The sequence below is a fragment of the Lipotes vexillifer genome, unplaced genomic scaffold (genome assembly GCF_000442215.2).
Source record: "Lipotes vexillifer unplaced genomic scaffold, Lipotes_vexillifer_v1.1 scaffold591, whole genome shotgun sequence".
In the NCBI taxonomy this organism is placed as follows: Eukaryota; Metazoa; Chordata; class Mammalia; order Artiodactyla; family Lipotidae; genus Lipotes; species Lipotes vexillifer.
Window position 1 is genome coordinate 4,819,387 of NW_006791954.1, and position 12,955 is coordinate 4,832,341.

The following is a 12,955-nucleotide window of genomic DNA, read 5'->3' on the forward strand; positions in this document are numbered from 1 at the left end:
TTTTTTGGCGGTACGCGGGCCTCTCACTGTTGTGGAGCACAGGCTACAGACGCGCAGGCTCAGCGGCCATGGCTCACGGGCCCAGCCGCTCTGCGGCATGTGGGATCTTTCTGGACCTGGGCACGAACCCGTGTCCCCTGCATCAGCAGGCGGACTCTCAACCACTGCACCACCAGGGAAGCCCAGCAGGAGGATTCTTAACCACTGCGCCACCAGGGGAGTCTCCTCCCTGGTCTTTTAATTTCAACACCCGAGTGGGCAAGTTTTTAGTGCCACCCATTCAGACATTGATTTCTCTTGATTATAGTCCCCTATAATGCATTTGTTCCCTTTTTTCTATAGCACCCCTCTCCCAATGTTTACTGCAGTCAATTTGTTAGACTTTGAGGGACACTGAGAGTTACTAGCTATAATAGAGTGAGGTTTCGAATACCACCTTTCATCAATTAACTTGATATAGGTCACACTTTTAGGCCCTCTATATTTACTCCTCAAGAAGACTGGATAGTCTCTAGTATTTCCTAAATTCCAGTCAACTAAATACTATCTTTACTTTTTATTTTTCTTTGAGTCATATCCAATATTACTTATTTTAGCTTTGTCTTAAGCAATAATATCTGTGAAATTAGGGGACTGATATGCCATTGTTATTGTATTTTAAAATATCCATGAAAATGAACATGTAACTACTAAGTTAAACATTTTCATGTACCATCAGAAAATGATCCTGTGATCACTGGTAACTTGTGTTGTCATGTTTTGGGACTTGCTACTACAACCCATAGTTACCTGGCTTTTCTAGTTTACTCTGGCCAGAGCTGAGCCATTTCTTTTAACCCTCCAGCTTTAGTCAAAACTGTTTTCTTCCTGGTTACTTAAACTCTGATTTAGTTGCTTCTAGAATGTCTTAAAAAAATTCCCTTAGACATGACTTTCAGTCTTGAGTATACCATTTACTTATAAGCCATTTAAAATCCTCCTTCCTTTTTTTGTTTTTCTATCAGACTTATCTCTGCTCTTTAACAATCAGTTTACACAGGGACCTCTTCTAGCTCTCTGTTCTCTTCCTGTCTAAATGTTAACTAAATCTTGATTTCTCACGATGCTCAATCTAGGAAAAGCTATCTCTTTTAAACTATAAATGCTTATTTAGGTATTTGAAAGAAATACTTGTATGTGTAACCAGTGGAAATAAACGGATTTGCCCGCCCTCCCCATCATCCCTCTCACCAAAAATGTTTAAAGGAAGTGAGGTACGATAGTAATTTTAGTACAGGAAGTTACTGTTCCAAAAACATACCAATGATTATTTTGCCATCTATTTTCTCTAAGATAAAGCGAGCCTGATTATTCAGTTTAGCAGATTCAGCGCCAAGCATTCCTAGAAGCCATTCTTTTCTTAATCCATAATATTTAAGCCTGAGTTCAAAGAAGTCTCTTAGAATATCCAACACTGTGTCGTATTTCTTTAAACAGCCTACGTGGTCAAAAAGCACCTAGAAAAGAAAAACTAGATTGGAGTCAACAACAGATAAATTGGCTAAACTTTAATGGTTTTAGAGAAATGACTTTATCCTTTGAAACTGTAAAAGTAGCCTAAGATATCCTTTTAAAATTGATATTAATCTTTAATATAAATGGAAACATACATATTTCTCATGAAACAAGACATACCATAGAGTTGCAGGTGAGACTAGTTTGGAGTTTGAAGACTTTGTGTAGTCCAGCTTTCTCTGCCTCTGCCAGTTTTTCTTCAGTCATCTTCACAACAAACTTCACAGTGGTGTCTGTGTGGTATTCCCTATAATCTGTTATCAGAGGGGGTGTCTTCTCAGTGCCATTCAGCATGGGTTCTAGAACCTGTTCTTTATATGTCTAAAGAAAGAAATAATCCTTTTGTAAGTTTCTCAAACATAGGCTCCTGAATATTCAACAAACATCAGTATAAAAAATGTTTCCCCGATCACAAAAATCAAAAAAGAAACCCATAATTACTTACCTGGGTCCATGTTCTGATGGGAAGCTCTGAGATTTCAATGGTTGTAGAATTAAGAATAGACATTTCACCACTAATCACATATTGATTTGGAGCCAGCTCTTCAATAGTACCCTTGAAGTTCTTGTAACTTGGAAGCTAAATTAGTATTTTAAAAAAGAATATTTTCTAAATGTGATACTAAAACAAATCCCAACAGCATTAAACAATAAATCTAACATTAAGCATGAAATAAATTTTCTATTTGTGTCCTCTTTTTTTTTTTTTCGGTACGAGGGCCTCTCACTGTTGTGGCCTCTCCTGTTGTGGAGCACAGGCTCTGGATGCGCAGGCTCAGCGGCCATGGCTCACGGGCCCAGCCGCTCCACGGCATGTGGGATCTTCTCGGACCAGGGCACGAACCCGCATCCACTGTATCGGCAGGCGGACTCTCAACCACTGCGCCACCAGGGAAGCCCTATTTGTGTCCTCTTTAACCATATCATCGCTGAATTGAAACCAGAAGAAAACTAATAAGGTTCCTAGTACCACAGAATAGTTACCATTGGCAAAGGTTCTTCTCCATCCATCAAACGTCTGATGTTATTCACAACTTCACGAACATCAAAGTTGGGGATTTTGCAGGACCACCCAGTACCAATTCCTTCAGCGCCATTTATCAGCACCATGGGTATAATAGGAATGTACCATTCAGGCTCAACACGTTGGTTGTCATCATATAAAAACTTTAACGTGTGATCATCTTTTGGTGGAAATAACAACCGAGCCAAAGGGCTAAAGAAAACAAAGAATGTTATTTTAGAAAAATATTGGCTTTGACACAACTTTCACGGAAAGAACACATGTTATCTCAGATATATACATGAAAATTACTTTGGCTTTACTTGCTGACTAATATTCATTTACCAATATTATTTATTGAGTACTTTCTACACGCCAGGCACTGCAGATATAAAGCCTCAGTCTTCAAGGAGCTCAGTACAGGGAGATATTCTAGTACAGGCATTTTGTCAGGCGGTATGGTAAATGCTAAATAGAAAAATAAAGTAGCTAAGATTGATTGAGGGGACGCTAAGGAATGGTAAGCACTTTCTGATAGGATAACATTTGAGCAGAGAAGAAACTGAGAGAAAGAGTACTGCAAGCAGAGAGACCAGTAAGTCAGAGGCCCTGAAGGCATGTTTGCCTATAGGCAAAGAGGCCAGGTGTGTTTGAAGCAGAGATAGTAGGAGATGGAATCAAAAGACATGGGGAGTAGGAGCACATATCGTATAGGGTCTGGTTTGCTAAAATAGGGCTTTAGTTTTTCTCTGAATGAAGTTGGAAGGTTCTGAACCAGAGTAACCTATTTAAAAAAATCAATTGGCTGCCAAAAGAAAGAAGAATGGTAGACTATAATAGTCTGTATGAATATAATGAATGGGGTGGCTTAGTATTTTTCCAATGTGGAGCCCACAGGGATGCAAGTGTGGAGAAAAGGAGTCAAAGGTAACTCCAAATTTTGAGCCTGAGAATTAGAAGGATGGCTTTCCATTTACTGAGACAGGGACTAAGGATATGGTTTTGAACTTAACACTTGAGATACTTATTAGACATCCAGGTGGTAAATGTTGAGAGGGGACATGAAATTTAGAGGGTAGGGCTGGAGCTATGAGACTGGATGTACGAGGTACCATCCATGGATGGGAAGGCAGTATAGTTAGTGGAAAGAGGTCTGATGAAGGAGCCCTAGGGCAGGCCAGTATTTGGAGGCTGGGAAGATGAGAAGGACCCAGTTAAGACTAATAGGGAGGAGAACCAACAGTCTGGTGTCTTGGAGGACAAATAATGAAAGAAGACTTTCAAGGATGGAGTGATTACCGTACCCTATGCTGTTGAAAAGTTGAATAAGATGACAGGTGAAAACTGACCACTCATAATGTACTTTCCATAGACTTGTAAAGGAAGTAAAATTTCAACTTGTGGTATTTAAGAAGAATCAAGTTCTTCTTTACTCCGGCTCAAACTCTACAGGGTTTCCCAACCTCGGCACTACTGCCATCTTTGTTCTTTGCCGTGGGGGTGCCGCCCTGTGCATTAGAGTGTTTAGCAATATCCCTGGCCTCTGCTCACTAGATGCCAGTGGCATGGCTCCCTAGTCATGACAATCAAAAATGTCTCCAGACATTGCCACATGTCCCCTGAAGGGTAAAAACTACCCTGGTTGAGAACCACAGCTCTATATGGAGAAAGAGAATAAAATAAAAGAAATGGGAGTAAAAACATTTATAGTTTGGCAAGGAAACAATACTTCTAAGGAATACAAAGGCTAAGCTATCAAACTGAAATAGAATTTTGACTTTCTACTCATTGCAAAGAGTAGCATAGTTCAACTTTAAAGAGCTAGTTTTAAACAATTAATAATCCAAGCATCTGCATCAAAAATCTATTTTCCAATTAACTGGATTTTTCTATTTTTGGTCAACTCAATCTCACAATACTTCAAAATTGGAAATGGCAATTCACAAAAAAATCGGAAGCATACCGACCTGAGCATTGTGAAGATGTATCGAGGACTAGCAGAATCCTTGCCACCATGCAGCCTGGTACCAAACTGACCAATGGGCTGCAAGAGGTTCAGATTATTGCTACCCACAAAGTTCTGAGCCAAATTGATAATGGTCATCATTAGTGACATCTGTGGGTGGGGGGAAAAGATTCATTAATCTAATCTGTAGTCTCTCAATAATAACATGTTTGTTATCATGAGTGTGTTTCACTATAATCCTGTAAGGTTTTATGAAGTGTAGATATTTATTGGCTTTTCCCAGATAAATACATGGCAGGAGTGGTACCTTAAACCTAAGAATTCTGGCTCCAAGTTCAGGGATCTTAACTTCCAGTAATTTCTATCAAGTCCTACTCAACCTTGAAGTATAGCTCCTCTGTTCACCCTCAGCAGAATGAAATATTTCCTCCTTTGTGTGAAACACTTTGCTCATTTCTATTCTAGCACTATTCTATAGGGGTGTGTGTGTGTATGTGTGAGAGAGAGAGAGATATAATCCTCTGGTTAAACTGTGATTATACCTTAAAAGTAGAGAACACGTATGATTTATCTTTGTATACTTGGTACATGCTAAGCATTCAACAAATGTTTATTATGTGAACACTTACTGAGTACCTGCTATATTTTGATTGAAGCAACAACCAAGGCAATCATTACCTTTAAAGTTTTAGAAACTTATAGGCAATGTAATTCTTTAAAACTGTTTTACATAATAAATGCAAAAAAAGCAATTTCAATTACAAAATAAAAAATGAACAGGTGTATGTTTGTATTGATATAAAGTCAAACAATTTAGACATATATGAAAAATTGGAAAGTTGCCCTTTCCAATTCCCAGCGATAACCAAAGTTAACATATATCCTTCCTTTAAGTATTATTCTGCCTCTTTTTTCTTTTCCCTCACCTGACAATAGAACATGGACATTCTTCAATGTTAGTACATATAGACTTACCTAAGTTATATCACTGATTCCATTCATAGATGTGTCATAATTTATAATAATTTTCCAATTGATGGACACTTTCCATGTCTAAATTTTGGCATAACAAAGTTATAGCAAACATCACTAAATCTCTTTGAACATAGATCCTTGCATATCTTATGATCTATTATAGTATCCTTACAGGAACATTATTTTTATAAACAGATTTGTTAGGTCAAAAAATAAGCAATTTTATAGTTTGATATATTTCACCACATTGTTCTCTACTATGGATGTATAGCTTATACTTTTATCAACTGTTTGGAGAATGACTTTGCAGGTATTTCTGCTATAATGCTTTCTGGAAACATTATAGATTATGTGTTTACCTCACCATGATGATAGGAGGACATTTCAGCTACTGACCCAGCTAACTGGGCAACCTTCACCTCTCGCTTGTCATTCCGTTTGAAACATGTAAACAAAACCTTTCTCTGACCTGGCTTCAAACCTTTAAAATGAAAGAAGTGCAAATATTAATATCCTCAAATTAACCATTTCGGGGCATTGATTCCCATCTTATGATAAAAATAGAACTCACCATCCACCATAGATGGGATAGACCTCTCATTATCAGAATTTGAGAACAGGATAAGTTCCTTGTTTATGAAGTCATTATATGTCAGATATGTGGTAGTTTGCCCATATAAGTAATCCTGAGGAACCAAAGAGAGTATTACATGATCTAGTTTAAAATAAAAAATATCACTGGTCTTAACAATGCTTAATACAAAAATAAAACAAAGACACATGTTAGCATTATCACTTCTATGATAATTGTTAAGCCCCTCAAAAGCAAAGAATTATGAAGTATTTTATATGTTTTAAAGACAAAACGAATTTAATTGCTGCACAATCAGGAAAAAAGTGCATTGACTCTGTAGTTTCTTTCAGGTCCAATACATTTATGCAGCAGTCTAAATAAGAATAAGGATATTTATAAATAGTTATCCGTTAACTTTTTAACTGAGGTACTTATTATTCAGTAACTTTAATTTGCTATAATGTCAGTTCTAAAGGTAATAAATAGTACATTTTGTGAGATACATTTAACACTTTTTTTACCTCAGGAAGGCCAAGTAACTTTCGTTGCCTTCTATCCTCCATGAAATGAGTTAACCATTCCTTTCGATCATCTATCTGTTTTTTGCTAAAGGCCTACAAATTAGAAGATGAAAAAGATGTCACTGGCACAAATAGGTTCCAAAATATTTCTTCTATAAAAAATTAACAAATAAACAACAAAAATTCAGTTTCTAAAATATCTGGCTCCTTTCTTTGGGATATGCTTACTAAAAACAATCTATTTTATAAAACATTTTATTATATGAAAATTTACATGTTTCAATTGACTAGTTGAAGCATTGATTTCTAAAACTAGAAGTTATGTATGAAATACACACAAACTCACCAGGCTAATTGCAGCATCATCTTCAGGACCTGAATATTTGAATTGGATACGATGTCTTTTCATATCTGCAAAGTACTCTTTAGCTTCTTTTGATGTGCTGGTGCCCAAACCTACAAAACCAAGAACACCAAGTTACTCCATAAAATATTGTACAATGGTATATAAAAAAATGAGAAGTTCTATGTGAGTTTCATTACAAACCTTTGTAATACTTGACTTTCCATTTTTTATGATTTGGCGTAGAACTCTTCCATTCTTCAAACTCAGGAAGGCTATAGAATGCCACTTCTTGCTTGTTTTTAGACACCTGAGGTAAAAAACACATTGCTGTGGCTTTCCACATTCTGGGTCCCCTGCATACCATCATACATCACTGGGGTTATATGTGTATCCAGGGTTGAGGAGTAGGGCCTTAAAATATCCATTACGGTAACTTAGAAATTAGTATACCTTTACAATGGGAGTGATAAATTCCTCCAGAAAACGATGTTGCAGAAGAGAGGGCCAGTTATGATGGATAAAATTAATCAGCAAGCCTTTGATATGGGAACCATCTTGGTCCTAGAAATATTTGGAAAGCCAAAACACAGAAGAATTGTTTAGAAACTAAAAAGATTATGATTGACTTACTGGTAATTTCTCAAAATTTTTTCTATGGGGATTAAAAAAAAGGCTATTCAAATTCAGACTCACTTAACTTATATATGTAATATACATAAAATACAAACATAATATATCTTATTAGATGTGGATTAAAAATAATGAACAAAGCTCCAAGTTAAGTAATTTCCTTTCATGGCAGAAAAGCAATGCAACAATAAGATGTGTTTAATTTAGGTTAACAATCTAAAATGTTTGCTATCGGGCTTCCCTGGTGGTATAGTGGTTAAGAATCCGCCTGCCAATGCAGGGGACACGGGTTCGAGCCCTGGTCCCGGAAGATCCCACATTGCCGCGGAGCAACTAAGCCCATGCGCCACAACTACTGAGCCCGTGTGCCACAACTATTGAAGCCCGCAAGCCTAGAGCCCGTGTTCCGCAACGAGAAGCCAACGCAATGAGAAGCCCGTGCACTGCAACGAAGAGTAGCCCCTGCTTGCTGCAACTAGAGAAAGCCAGCGCACAGCAACGAAGACCCAACACAGCCAAAAATAAATAAATAAAAAAATTTAAAATATTTGATAACAAATCTGACCTGATCTGTCATTATCATTATCTTCCCATAACGCAGAGTCTTCAATGAATCTTCATCTTCATAGTTTTTCTTGTACTGAAGACCCACAATCTTGATTATATTGTTAATTTCAGCATTTTCCATTATCTGAAATGGATGTATAGCCAAAAAAGTACTATTTTGTTTATAAACTTTAAAAGAACAAAGAATTACAACAGTATATGTTGCTTGGGTTTTCTTGAACTCCAGTATTTTGAGTTACTAGCCTATACGTCAGTAACTCAGAAAGATCTGTTAAGATACGCTACAGTGTACCCAATTTCCTAAAATAACAAAAAAAATCCAAGATGTATTTCAAAATGCCCAATAAAGGAATGAAATACAAGCATGAAGTCCTGCATTATAAAATCAGATTTAGATTCTGAAGATAGTTTTTATATATTCTACCTGTTTATGAGAAGCTTCTCGAACATTAAGCATTTTTCCTCTAAGAGGGAAAACCCCGTACTTGTCTCTCCCAACCACACCAAGGCCTGAAACAGCCAAAGTTTTAGCTGAGTCTCCCTCTGTCAGGATAAGTGTACACTCAGTGGAGTTTCGGCCTCCTAAAATAAACAAATTAATATTAGCACATTTAGTTCAACCTCAAATATACTAACTCAGACGTGATAAAACACAAATAATTTACAATTCATAACAAGTTGGCTGAGGAGTCAAATGGAGCTAAGTAATTAGATACATAGTTTAGCTAAAGTTTGTAAGTTAATAAAGTCTTAAGTTTCTTAGACTAATTTCTCATGACAATTATACTGTTGCTAAAATTCATTTAGTCATATTACATTTAATATATTTGTTGGTGATGAGGTTTAAGACATGCTACCCCAAAATACAGCACCTTGGCATACTGAATATCTTAAGCTGAGGGAGTTTTGAGAAAATGGTAGAAGCAGAAAGATCTCTCTGACCTCCCCATTAAACTTCGCCCCTGAAGCATGTCATAAGACCCTCATGAGGAGATGCCCTCTTTATACCTGGTGGAAAGGAATATTCTAATCCGAGATTGAGGGTCACCAAGAAGAATCTGAATGAAAAGGCCTTGCTAAGTTTCCCCAAGTTTACTATACTTAGCTCATAATCATTGTCCTATCATATCTTTCCACACTTTCCATTCTTCATCAAAGCTAGCATAAAACCACTTAGGTTCAACCATTTCTTTGGGTCTGCATTTCCTTACAATTTTCTGGTGTCACAAAAAACCATATTAAATACATTCACATGCTTTTTTCCTGTTAATCTGTCTTTGTCAGTTTAATTTTCAGAGATAGCCAGGGACCTAAGAAGGTTGAGAAGACTTTTTTCTCCTCTACATTAGGTAATAGATTACTGTATAAATATTCTTGTTTTATACCCCAAATAATCACCTCAACACTATTTTTAACAGCTAAAAATTGAACTGACCCAAGTGTTCAATAACAGGGAACTGGTTGATTTTTAACAAAGTACAAATATTCCATTGAGTATTAAGTGTCAAGGGAAAAATATCCACAGTATGCTGTTAATGAATAAAACAAATAACTGAACTACAAGATTTAAAGTTTGGAAACATTATTAAATGTGTACCTGCATCATTGGCATCATCAAGTTTGGGAATTCCTTTGATTCTGTTATGCTTCACAGCTGAACACTTCTTGTTTAACTGGACTTGGGCCTTAAATTTCACCCAATTTAGTATGCTTTCTACAATACCACAGCCAATTGCCTGAAAATGAGAGGATTCATGTTAGGGAAGAAGAGTTCTGTCAGAAATCTAGAGTACAAATGAGCTCACACAAAAATAAAAAGAATTCAAAGATGAAAAGAGGTAGAAAAGTAATGTCTGGATAGAGGGTGGCACATCTTCCTGCCTCAGGTTACCACTACTGAGGGAGCTGGTTCCTTTGGGTTCATTGATTCAATAAATATTTACTGACTACATACTTATATTGTGCCAGGCACTGAGCTGCATGTGGACATCTATTGGTTAAAACAAATCAGACATGGTCCTTGTCCTCAAGGAGTTTAGTTTACAACAAGGAAGACAGAAATAAAATGAGAAATTACAAGTGTGACAGGTGTTACAGATAAGTGAAGAGCATGTTACATGTAGTAATGCATGTCCAGTGTTATATGGGAACAAACTTAGGGAAAGAAGTAGAAGGTAAAGGCTTTCCTGAGGAAATGACATTTAAGACCTAAAGTAGTTGGGGACTTCCCTTTGGTCCACTGGGTAAGACTCTGTGCTCCCAATGCAGGGGCCTTGGGTTCGATCCCTGGTCAGGGAACTAGATCCTGCATACATGCTGCATCTAGAGTCTGCATGCTGCACCTAAGAAGTCCGCATGCTGCAACTAAAGATTCCACATGCTGCAACTAAAGATCCCGCATACTGCAATGAAGATCCCACGTGCCACAAGTAAGACCCGGCACGGCCAAAATAAATAAATAAACAAACACATAAATAAATATTAAAAAAAAAAAAGACTTAAAATAGCCAAGTGTAAAGCATTTCAGGCAGAGTAATCCTCTGCCTGAAATGTGAAAAAGCTCTAAGGAGGGGAAGAGTACTCTGCTTTTGAGTAATTTAAAGCCAGTAGAAGTGAAGTTTAGATAATGTAGGAAAAGTGGTACTGAGATGAGGTTGGAAATGGCAGGGTCTTGCAGGCCAAATTAAGGAATTTGGATTTAGATTTATGCAACCTAGTGGTTAGTTGGGGCCTTTGACTAAAACAGGAAAGTTTTGTTTTCTGGGGGTGGGGGAGTTCCTTGTATGGCGATCAGTTAGTACGGAGAGAACTAATTCAGTTTTGGATGTGTCCACTGAGAGCAACTTTAGGCATTCAATGCCTGGTAAGTAGCTAGATGGGTTAAATTCAGAAGTGATCTAAACTGGTGACATGTAATGGGTAAATATAGATGGTGTATAGATGGTAATTAAGCATTTGGTAAGACCTGGTAAGAAGTAAGAGTTGTTTTTTAATTTCCTTTTCAGAGTGAGAAGACATGTGGGAGGAAGCTTTATTTCTGCAGGGCTGAGAAGGGCAATGGAAAATAAAGGAAGGTGCTTCTATTTTTTATTTCCCTCTAAATACTCACAGCTTTGATGAATTTTTCACTCAACTGGCACGTTGATCCAAAGCTCTTGACTTGTAGAGTCATGTTCTCTTTTGTCTGGGAGTCGAAGGTTGGGTTTTCAATTAAGGCATTCACAAAAATCCACATGTGATTTTTTACCTGCAGTAAAAGTTGATAATAAATCACTAAAAACGTACTCATGCTTTGCTTTATTTATAGCCTTTCTCTTCTTTTTTGACTTTAGAAAAAGAACACTGTGTTAAAGTATCATACCTGATGTGCTTTTACTGCAACACCACCCTTGTTCTTTTTCTTCACAACATCAACAAGTTTAGTCACAATCTGATCAGCTACATAATCAACATGTCTGCCACCCTAATGAGGAAAAATACCAAACTGTAATTCATTACCCTCAAAATTATAATAATAAAACATTAAAAAAAATCTAATTTAGCTTCCTTTATGCCAAGGTAGCCAAATATTCAAGTTCATTTTATAAATTTAAACAATAATACTTATATGTAAAGGTAAATCATGATTAATAATTCAAAAATAAAATTACCTTGGAAGTAGCAATGCTGTTGACAAAGCTGATTTGCTGAAAGCCTTTTTCACTCATTGTTAAACACACTTCCCACCTGGGGTTTACTTGTTCATGGATAATTTTCAGTGGATTGCCAGTTTCATCTACCTTATCCTTCAGATACATATCTACATAGCTACGGAATCCTTTTATCTAAACAGGAATTAAAAATAATAGTATTAAAAATTTATTTAAAGTAAATTAAAAAGTAGATTGTAAAGATTTTTCAAAACTAATGAAATGGTGTTCACTGATGGGCGTAAGAGGACGGTCATTAAAAGACACAAAAGGATTTATTTAGGAGATTCTTTGAGAAAGACTTTAGTGAACTTAAAATGAGCTAACTGATTTTAAAAAATGTAGCATAATGTTTTCTTTACAGGAACATATTTGAGAAGTGGTTAAGAAAAAAATATGGGATGGAAAAAAAAAAATTCAGCATTGCCTTTGACAATGATCACAATAGTCCCTCATTGCCCACACCCAGGAAAGTACTTACTGGAAGCTTATTTCCATTGAGAAAGACCTTGACATCTTTAGTGGATCCAGCAATATCATATGCTCTTCTAACCATCAGTGCAACAATATCTTTGTCTAGACTTTGCATTTTAAACTTAGACAAATCAGGGTGGAAGGTAATACATGTATAATCTTCTCCACTAAAGGGCTTGAGTTCCATCTCACCAGCTCTCCCCATGTTATCCATCCATGTCTATGGAAATAAAGAATAGAGGAGAGAGAAAAAAATTCAAGTAATCTCACAAACTAGAACTAAATAACTCAAATTTACAAGTCCTAAAAAACCCTCCCAAACAAACAAAAACCAAAAAACCCCCCAACCCCCCCAATATATGTTTATGAATAATTTCCCATGATGTAACAGCTTATAAATTATGTTAAACCATTAATACCAATATAAATTGCTATAGTGCAATTTATAATCAAGGCACAAGATACCTATTTACTTGCCTGTTTGAACATTTTCTTGTATTCTCTACTGGCTGTTTCCACAGTAAATTTGGTACTGAATATGTTACACAATTTGGCTCCATAGCCATTTCGACCACCTGGGCAAATAAATGTAAAATACTATTTAATTGTTCTTATCTCATTAACAGCTTTATTTCTTTTTTTTTTTTTTTTTTTTT

The 12,955-nt window shown here is 36.4% G+C and overlaps 1 protein-coding gene across 1 annotated transcript in view; it reads right to left on the minus strand.

Annotated features, from left to right (window-relative positions):
- Nucleotides 1–12,955, minus strand: part of TOP2A (DNA topoisomerase II alpha) — a 25,866-nt gene that overhangs the window by 9,387 nt on the left and 3,524 nt on the right. The window contains exons 6-24 of the mRNA XM_007465199.1: nt 12,777–12,874; nt 12,307–12,519; nt 11,787–11,960; nt 11,498–11,599; nt 11,246–11,383; nt 9,734–9,872; nt 8,561–8,718; nt 8,135–8,260; nt 7,390–7,500; nt 7,141–7,246; nt 6,940–7,049; nt 6,594–6,686; nt 6,070–6,184; nt 5,858–5,979; nt 4,525–4,673; nt 2,539–2,770; nt 2,000–2,134; nt 1,675–1,875; nt 1,301–1,496 (exon numbers count right to left, since the gene is read on the minus strand). Of these exons, the coding sequence (XP_007465261.1) occupies nt 1,301–1,496; nt 1,675–1,875; nt 2,000–2,134; nt 2,539–2,770; nt 4,525–4,673; nt 5,858–5,979; nt 6,070–6,184; nt 6,594–6,686; nt 6,940–7,049; nt 7,141–7,246; nt 7,390–7,500; nt 8,135–8,260; nt 8,561–8,718; nt 9,734–9,872; nt 11,246–11,383; nt 11,498–11,599; nt 11,787–11,960; nt 12,307–12,519; nt 12,777–12,874 (2,718 nt within the window). The remainder of the gene's footprint in view (nt 1–1,300; nt 1,497–1,674; nt 1,876–1,999; nt 2,135–2,538; nt 2,771–4,524; nt 4,674–5,857; nt 5,980–6,069; nt 6,185–6,593; nt 6,687–6,939; nt 7,050–7,140; nt 7,247–7,389; nt 7,501–8,134; nt 8,261–8,560; nt 8,719–9,733; nt 9,873–11,245; nt 11,384–11,497; nt 11,600–11,786; nt 11,961–12,306; nt 12,520–12,776; nt 12,875–12,955) is intronic.